Source organism: Electrophorus electricus, chromosome 12, assembly GCF_013358815.1.
Source record: "Electrophorus electricus isolate fEleEle1 chromosome 12, fEleEle1.pri, whole genome shotgun sequence".
In the NCBI taxonomy this organism is placed as follows: Eukaryota; Metazoa; Chordata; class Actinopteri; order Gymnotiformes; family Gymnotidae; genus Electrophorus; species Electrophorus electricus.
This window is the reverse complement of record NC_049546.1, coordinates 9,492,492-9,501,834: the sequence shown is the minus strand read 5'-3', so window position 1 is coordinate 9,501,834 and position 9,343 is coordinate 9,492,492. Positions and strand designations below refer to the sequence as shown.

The window sequence follows — 9,343 nt, the reverse complement described above, 5'->3', positions numbered from 1 at the left end:
AGTCAACCTTGGCTATTGTAAGACAGTGTCCTCTAGTGTTTTGTATATTTTTGATCTTAATGAGCTGTTCTCAGTCACAGTACCATTAAATACAGCTTATGCTACATCATGTGCCATTTAACTTTATAAGTATGCACAGATAGGCAAATAGGTAGAATAACAAATTTTTTTTATTCCTACTAAACAATAAGGCAAAAACAACAAGAAAGAGGATCCATGTGTAACAATCAATCAGTCTCAACATCACACAAAATACACACACCATGACATTAGCACGCATCATCTTTTTGTCACAGTTATTCACATACCCATACATACATACACACACACCCACACACCATATTCTCACTCTATCTCAGACTGTTGCTGTTGGGTTGAGTTCCAGTAATACCAGGATGATCAGGACTGTGTCGATTCTGTGAGTGAGTGAAAAGTTAGGAAAGAGTGTACAAGCAAAGTCAGTAAACATGGCAAACATTTGCACATAAAACATCAAAGAATTTAAAACTCCCAAACTTTTGACATAAATTAGAAATGATCTAATGCGGCCTAAGAAGCTGACATCACATATTTAAGAAAAACAGAAAAATTACATTATAATATTTAAGGTTATGGCTGTAACCGTGTAGCAGTGCATATTCTAGAGAGTGAAATGTCATTACATGGTGTAATTTACCATGTTATATATATCCACACATTTTAAGCTCCTACAGCATTGGGCTAGAGTGCAGACAATTGGGGTAATTTGTGGGAAATCTGTTCTGAAACCAGTATTTTTTTTTTTTCATTATTTAAAATGCTAAAAAACATATATACTTGAGAAGTTAGTCTACTTAAATAGAACACTTGTTATGCACAAAGATCTGGAACACATTACCAATAAACATTCGTCAGGCTCCTTCTGTCTCTGATAAAACATTTCTGTACTTTTACATTTAATCAGTTTATTTCCCTTATTTTTACTGTCATATTACTTTGTTCGTTTTGGTGTTTATTATATGTTTATATTTTTTTGCATGTTTTATCTATTATTAATATGTCCCCTTTTCTGGCATTGCTTTTATCTGTTGTTTTATTTTTTGCCTTTTTTTCCAATTTGTATTGTAAAGCACTTTTACCTGCATTTTTAATGTATGAAAGGTGTTATATAAATCATTTGTCATATAGCTTACAGATAAATGAATCTTGATCCTTTTCTACTATCCCTCACTCAACCATGACACTAATCACATGATGCCATGAGGTGCCACAGAACTGTATGCATAGTAATGAAGCGTAGTGGATTCAATTATTTTAACTAGCTATATTAACATCATTCTAGCCATTTTAAACAGCATCCACTGATTTTTTTTCCAAAAGGCCCACACTTTCATTACAATCACAGCCCTGAACAATGGCCTATAAAGGATAACCACAAGAAAACCAGCTTCCAGCAGGCTTTGGTCACAGCGATCCATACCATTGGATTCAGTTAATTTGGAATGTTATGTTTGAATTATTTACCAATGCCTGCTTGACATATTTAAAATTAACTCAGGTTTTCTACAAGATGAAGTCTTAATGTCAGCAGGATGCCCCGATTAGTGTAAGATCTATAAATTAAGTTTAGGCTTGTGTGTACGATTACAGAGTGACAGAATGGTCTGATGACATCACTTTGTACAAAGTTTCTCAGGGATCTCTCAGGATTTTAACTAGTCCTATGTATGCAGTAACAGTTAGCTTTGACGAGCTGACTGTTTGCAGTTTGCAGAATGTTTTTATATACCAATGTAAATACCATACCAACAATTAAATACCATATTAAACATTCAGCAATTATTAAATCCAAATAAAAGTAAAATAAAATGTTAAATCACTGCTCAAAAACCAACCAAACCGGCTCATGATTCCTTGCAGAAAAGGTCTGGGCATGGCCCTTATATTCCAACAACACTTAAGCAATTCAAGCATAGCTGAGTAGTGCAAAGACAGCTGGAGTAATGCAAGTGCTACTGATGCAATTGCTTCCTTACCGATGAAGATACTGATGCAAATGATACTGACATTCACACACCATATAAGCCTCCTTCACGGGTACTGACAGAACCATCAAAGAACACAGGCCAGCACTCTATAAATTAAATTTAGGCTTATGTAAACTCTGTTATTCCCAAGACAAGTATTACAGGATACTGATGTGCACATACAAACACAATCAACATTTCAGTTTGAAGGCACAGCTATATATACGCCTTAAGAAGAACCATCCTGAAGACACTAACTTTACTGTCCATTTTGACTAAGCCTTTTGCTCACTTGCCACTAAACTGCTCAAAGCCAAAGAAGATGAGAAATCAGGAACAGTGTGTGCAGGCGGAACATCAGATGTCTGTTGAAAGTAAAGCTTACGCAATATTTACCCAACATAACGACTCCTTTCACACAAGAAGGGGAAACATTCAGACAAAATAAAGGAGCCATTTACTGGGCTTTGGGTATTTATAGGACATATGTTTATATATTATATGCCCGGAAATGCAAGTTGCCTCATTGGAAAGAAAGCACCCTGGGTCTTTAAATTCTATCATAGTATTATGATAGAAATGTTCTTAAAATCCAAAAAGTCACATCACAATAATTATATGTTTCAATGTATTGGCCAGCCTTACTGTAGGGTATTGTTTTCTTTTCTTTCATGGACACAACATTTCCAAGGTTATCCAGCTTAATCTCTACAAGCCTGTGTATTGATTTGCGGAGTGACCGCACCCACCTTTTTCTTCTTCTTGTCTTTCTTTTTCTTTTTACGCTCAGGGTCATCATCCCTCTTTTTCTTCTTCTTCTTAGGGTCAGAGTCTGACGGTGTCTCTGCTTATAGAATACACAAATTTAGCATGAGTGCACATCTCTGCCTATAGAATACCCATATTTTGCCTGTGTGCACATGCATGGAGATATAAATCAGTATGTGAGTGTGTAAAGTTCAAGCGTACGTCCTTTTATGTGCGTGTTACCTGGTGGCATGGGGTCCTGAGGTCGATGATGTCTGTGTTTGTGTTTGCTCTTTTTCTTTGGAGGTTGAATGTGCATGAGTCTGTACTGCTCTGGAAGCTAGCAGGCACACAGACCCACCCAATATAAATGACAATCATCTGAATATAGGCCATCAAGGATACTGTACACACAAACATTTGTAAACTTAATTTGGAGGCTTTTTGTAGGGTTTGTGTTTTGCATGTGAGTGAGAGCGAGTGTACCGGTCCAGTGTGTAGTCTGAAGCCCGTCAGTAGAGCCCCGGTGAGTGGGCTGAATGAGTTTCCGCAGACTGGAGGCTTCTCTATTAGAGAACGCAAGGAACTGCCGTCCTGAACGCCTGGACAATCTATCATTCCTGAACAAAGAAATTCGAATATTTTACAGTGAGTTTTATTTGGTCTGTTCTAAAGCGGAATTTCTGATATCGCATTTTCTCTCATTAATTTTAGAAACACTATGCTGCTTACACTTGCCAGTAGTGGCACCAACGCAATGCAATGACAAATATTATAGGTTAGGTAGTATAATCTGCTAACCTAGCTAGCTACATAGTTCATCATTAGCTAGCAATTTAACCTACCTGGTAACTCTGGCAGGAAGTTGCTAAGTTTTTCCTTCACTTTCTTGCCACAGAACTTGTTGTATGCGTGCTCGAGGTTGTAGTGTGTTATAAGGTTCGTGTTTCCAGTTAAATCGTTTCCAACTGAGAAACAAACACAATAATAATTAGCTAGCTACCTAGCTAGCTAAGCTAGCCATCTAGCATAGTTACCGATAGCCAACAATCGACTTATGGGTCTTGTTAGCTTTCTAGCTAGCTGCTACTAAACAAAGCACGTCAGCGAGTATCGTTTAAAACTACATCTTCTTTTATTTACCAGGCAACTCTCGCAATAAATAGAAGGGTTCGTTCATGACTCCCGGCTTCCGAACGGGAGGGCCTTCGTCACCGTGTTGTGGTGGGATTTGTGCCGGCACTGATGATTGAGTTTGCGGGAGCGGTGGAGGTGGTTTTCCCGGCCCAAAACCTAGAGCGGTAGAGCCTTGGGGTGCCTGAGCATCAGTTTGTCCGAAGAGAGTTGAAAATATTTCCGTCATGACTTAAAATAGAAACTTTTATTTAAGCAATAAATACAACAAACGTTGAGCCCGATCGTATTATCAGATTCCATCAAATCGCCCGCTTGATTATTGCACAATATCAACACGAGCGGTACCGTAACGAAGCTAACGGAAGCGCACAAGTGAGTTCGCGTGAGTTTGCCACAGTCATATCGCTACCCGAACTAAATCTCGAGACTGCGGCCCTGTGGACTTTGGGTTTCCATTCTGTGACGTTTACTGAAGTAGTCGATGTCATCATGCTGAATGTGTGAGGTGTGGGACTATGATTAAAAAAAAGCAAGTTGTACACATCAGCCATCACCATCGCTCTTGTTTATGTTAAATGTACATTTAATAACTCGAAAGAAGAGGGTTTTACTACTTTTCCCCCCCAGAATTCAGGCTCTTGTCATCCAAGACCAGTTAGGTATACAATTTACGGATTACAGAATAAATTACAGAATAACTGTCTTTGCCAGTGGACCTCTTGTTAAGGAAGATCTGAAGTTATAATAAAATTCAAAGCTATGCTTAAATACACCCATCATCCCATCTGTAACATTCTAACCAAATTTGAATAATATCGTATCAAAGTAATTCCTCTTTCGTTTATGTCAGACCCTTCTTCAGGTATTTCCACAAGCAAAGTTTGCTGAAGCCTGCAACACAAGTTAACTCTAGAGGTTCGCAAAAAGTGTGCATTATCCACTGATTCATAAACAAATAATATAAAAGTTCTTTATTAGAGATTTAATGCCATTACCTCCTTTACGACCTAAATGAACGGCTTTTGGCCCTGTGGACATTCTTGGGAATGTATATGTTAAATTCACAGGTATACAAAACCAGAGACACGAGATATAGACTTGGCAACAGATAGAAATCTGCCAATTATTACACTCCATGCTTACATAAATTGTGTACTTACTAGCTTGGATAATCGATTCTCCTGTAGAATATGCAAATTGATAACTTCCTAAACAATTTAATGATCTTTTAAAGATATGCAGAGATTATTAAACAAATTTGTTGAAAATAACTAAAAAAGCAGACAAATACAGCAACAGTAATATTTAATGAAACATTTAACAGAGTAAAATAGAATTAGTTAATTTTAGAAAATAAAACAAAAATGTTACAATTTAATAGTTGCCTTGGCCCACAAAGGTTCAAAAAGTATCAAAATTTTCTGATGGCCAGATGGACAGGACAAATGATTCCAGGTCAGCAACAGAAGCCTGCAGGTAAGAAAGTGAAGTCAGAATTAGAAGCGCAAGCCTTTCATACAGCAGTGGTCACCATGGTCTTCAGCTCAGCTCAGACAACTTAGCAGGAAAAAGGAGAGTGGGGACAAAATTCTCAACAAAGACTGAAGAGCTGCTAATGACCCAAGTTCATCCAGGAAATCTCCAGATTACAAACTACATTGTGGGAAAAACACCCCTTTACTCTGAACAACCAAGAGATTACTAATGACCTGCTTGAGTTCCACCATAAGTTTGAAAGGGGTATTGTTTTGCACTTCTAGGCATCAGCATTGATCCCTGTAGATCGACAGCATTTTAGTTCAATGATATCTTGAACTCTAACCTACTGTACTGACTATGATACATTCTATGAGTAAATGACAAGGCACTCTTGTAAATCGCTCTGGATAAGAACGTCTGCCAAATGCCATAAATGTAAACAACAACAACAACAACCTGCCCTCCTCCCCCACACTGCCTGTCTGCCTCAAGCAGGACATTGACAGGCTCTTCATGAGACGAAAAAGTGAGAAAAGCTACAGGCCCAGATTTAATCTCACTATTCACCTTAAAACACTGCTGTGGCCAGTTTGCACCAGTTTTCACAGATATCTTCAACTAATCATTGGAACTCTGACCATTTCCCTCTTGCTACAAGTCTTCTACCATCATTCTAATTCCCCAAAAGGCAAAAATTACAGGGCTAAATGACTACAGGCCAGTCACCCTGACTTCTGCAGTTATGAAAGTATTTAAACACTTGGGTCTCTTATGATTTGAATTTTCATAAACTGATATAAATATCCATTTCATGGTATCACATTATTAATTATCCATTTAAAAACACAAAAGATAGTGGTAAATATTAGAGGAAAATCTACTAGGGAATCTGTACAAAAGTTTATTTTGGCATCTTTGCATATATAACAAATAAAACCAAAAGGCTGCAGTTTCCAATAGAGTATGCTGTGCACAAATTGGCTGCCACTTATCAGTGTGAGATTTATTTGTAAAAAAAAGAGTAAAGCGTCCTTGGGTTTGAGAAAGGTGCTATATAAAATGTGCACCAAATAGCCAAATGGGCACTAGAGATACAATTTGGCCTGGACTATCGGTGAAGCATGAAATGTTTGGTTGAGCAAACTTAAAAGAACATAGCCAGTAAGCTATTTATTAGAAAAGGAGTATGATTTTATGTGTATCTGAGATGTGACTGTGTGTGGACTGGGAGTTAGGGGATCATTTTTCACTCTTTCGTTATAATGTGTGTGAGGGGAGAGGGGCCCAAAAAATTGTCCCACACAGCAATGTGAAGCTTTACTTTGCCACAGTGCAAACTTCACCAACTCTAGACCAAAAATAGCAGCTTCATTTAGTTATGGTCAGCACTGCCATGTTCTTCTGTGCATTTGATAGCCACTATGTATGATAAAGTTACGAACATAGTAGGAGGAGCAGCAGATTTAGAAGAGTACCATATTTATAGCAGTAGCAGATTAGAGTCAAAGGACATTTTCAGTACAGTACACATTCCCTGCGCAGAGAAACAGCAGTTGCCCTAGTAACAACATAGTGCCAGAGCTCCTTAAAGTCAAACTGCCCCACATCCTGCTTGCCAGTGGATCATGGATTTCCTGACAAACAAGAGTCAGCAGGTGCGAGTATGAAAACACACATTAGACAACTGAACTCTCAGTACTCATTAACCAGACATGCAGAAGGCTTCTTCCCAAAGATGTAGCACTCATTAACTGCAGTTAACATTTAGAACTTTAAACTGCGCCTCCCACACCACTGCTTTACCACTGTAGCCCAAGCCATGTCTATACCACCTCTACAATAATGCATCCCTGCACTGTATAAATGTTCATACCATCCTGTAATGTCCCACCAATAAGAGTTTATTTCTATATTTTTGCTTAGAACTGCTATTCTTATATCTATTCTTATGTTATTTTTATTAGGTATTCTTAAGTATTTTATTAGGTATTCTTTCATTAGTTATGCCATATTTTGTTAGCAATTACCAAGACAAATCCCTCGTATGTGTGACAAACATGGTGAAAAAGTGATTCTGATTCACAGAATACGGTATATATACACTAGGTAGTGATGCAATCAGTGCAGCGATTTCCAAAGAAGCTTCATGGTAGGACATCAGGTGCTTATTGGCGAGCACCGAGAATACTCTATCATTATGCAACTGCCAAAGTCTAAATTAGTCTAAAGTATAAAATATTAATGCTCTATCCATTTAATTCCATTACATAAAAGGTAATATTTCCCCAGAACTCAAAAATACAGTTCAAGATATACATTCTGAGAGCTATATTCAATACTGTCAATTCATACATATCATTGCCTCAAAATACCATCAACAGCCCTAGTCAAACTGTGCCAGTGAGCATGGAGTAAATGTGGAACCAGGAAATGAAAACAGCTTTACCACCGTGGTACAGGCACATTAAAATTAGATCCACACCAGCCCCCCCCTCACCTCCCTCACCTTCCACTCGTCCACCGCTGCAGCGATGCGCTGCTCAGTGTGGGTAATGGCCTCTCGGCCTGTTTGCACCCTCTGTGCCAGGGCCGCATTTTCCTTCTGAAGTTTCTTCAGCTCTCGGCGCACATACTCCTCCTGGCCCTGGTGATACGGTATCATCACACTGCACACATCTTGCTCAGGAATGCCGCTCGGCCTCCTGCAAAGTGTGCGCAGACAGCTCGCGATTAGGCAACAGCGTTCATGACTGTGTTCTGCATGTGGCCGTGGCGTTTCAAATAATCCCCACTCAAATACAGGGCTAACGGATACAATCCAGTTAGGTGAGAACATACATCTGTGTGTGATGAGATTCGAGAAAAGGAGTCTAACTGGAGCTATGTGGGGGTGGTAGGGTATTGAATGAAATTCTACTCTTACCATGCAGCATCGGGTGTGTCTTTGGCCATTTCCTCCAGTTTGTCCAGTTCCTCTAGTTTCACCTCTAGGTCCCCCTCCTCTATTACTTTGTTTATATCTTCCTGCACACACACATAGGATGGTTAGCTACTCATGGACATGGCTTCCGCCATATTCTGTAATGATTCAAAATGATCATTATAAAAAAAAATGAAGTTTCATAGCAGCACTGAATCTTATATTAACAGTGATTTGTTGAAGGTGCTTGTGTAGTTTCCAAATAAATAAATTTGTAATCCTAAATTAATACAAAATTCCACCAATATCAACGCTTCTATCACTGTAAGGAAGGCGATATAATAGACGTTTACAAATCATATACATACTAGGCTATATTTGATCATGGGCATATTTCCATGCTGGTGTTAATGATAATGACAAGAGAACGGTAAACGACAAGTATAATAGCACCTGTATAGCTTTCTGCAAATCGCTGATGAACTGTTTGTGGATGACCTCAGCCATCTGCGGATTCTGCTTGCATAGTGGATGGAAATAATGAGAAAACCTGCTGAAACTGAAACAATACAGAGGATCAGAAGCTAGTGAGTAAAACTTAGCTCGCTAGCTGCTAGCCTATGTCCTTTCGCTGAGCGATGAGTGATCTGTGTAAACGTTAGTTAACACGAAAAAATTTGGAATATTACCCAACGCTAGCCATCAGTCTGATAGTGACAATAAAGGAAAATTTTACCTAGCATCTGCTACCAGTCGCTGAAGGCTTTTCTCCATCACTTTGTTAAACACTTTCAGTCTGTTCCGCCGCAGCTCCGATTCTTTTGATTTAACTGAGTCATTTTCGCGACTAGATGCCTGCGCGGAAATATTATCACTAACGTTAGCAGAGCTAGATTCTTTGGACCGACATTTCTCCTCTTCCTCCATATTTTTCTTTCAATGTTAGGTTCACATATACCCGCCAAGAATTAGCGGATAATGTACGGAAGCTCTAGTAGTTCCTGCCGTCTTTTCGAATTGCGTTTCTCTTTGCGGTCCAACGCAAACTATCTGT

General features: G+C 38.8%; 2 protein-coding genes across 3 annotated transcripts; both read right to left on the bottom strand.

Annotated features, from left to right (window-relative positions):
- Positions 1-152: 152 nt before the first annotated feature.
- On the bottom strand, positions 153-4,405 carry med19a (mediator complex subunit 19a). 2 transcript variants are annotated; one of them, XM_026999341.2, is made up of 6 exons: positions 3,897-4,405; positions 3,599-3,721; positions 3,240-3,373; positions 2,997-3,093; positions 2,756-2,850; positions 153-416 (listed from the first exon to the last, which is right to left on the bottom strand). In XM_026999341.2, exons 1-6 carry the CDS (start codon positions 4,114-4,116, stop codon positions 351-353), a joined length of 735 nt encoding a protein of 244 aa, XP_026855142.1. In that variant the 5' UTR covers positions 4,117-4,405; the 3' UTR covers positions 153-350. The 2 variants fall into 2 exon arrangements, with proteins under 2 accessions (XP_026855142.1, XP_026855141.1); XM_026999340.2 differs by having other exon boundaries at positions 2,756-2,853; positions 3,897-4,404.
- Positions 4,406-4,834: 429 nt separating this feature from the next.
- On the bottom strand, positions 4,835-9,317 carry si:dkey-6i22.5 (polyamine-modulated factor 1). The gene is made up of 5 exons (XM_035532233.1): positions 9,026-9,317; positions 8,743-8,848; positions 8,293-8,393; positions 7,876-8,071; positions 4,835-5,360 (listed from the first exon to the last, which is right to left on the bottom strand). Exons 1-5 carry the CDS (start codon positions 9,214-9,216, stop codon positions 5,292-5,294), a joined length of 663 nt encoding a protein of 220 aa, XP_035388126.1. The 5' UTR covers positions 9,217-9,317; the 3' UTR covers positions 4,835-5,291.
- Between the last annotated feature and the right edge of the window lie 26 nt (positions 9,318-9,343).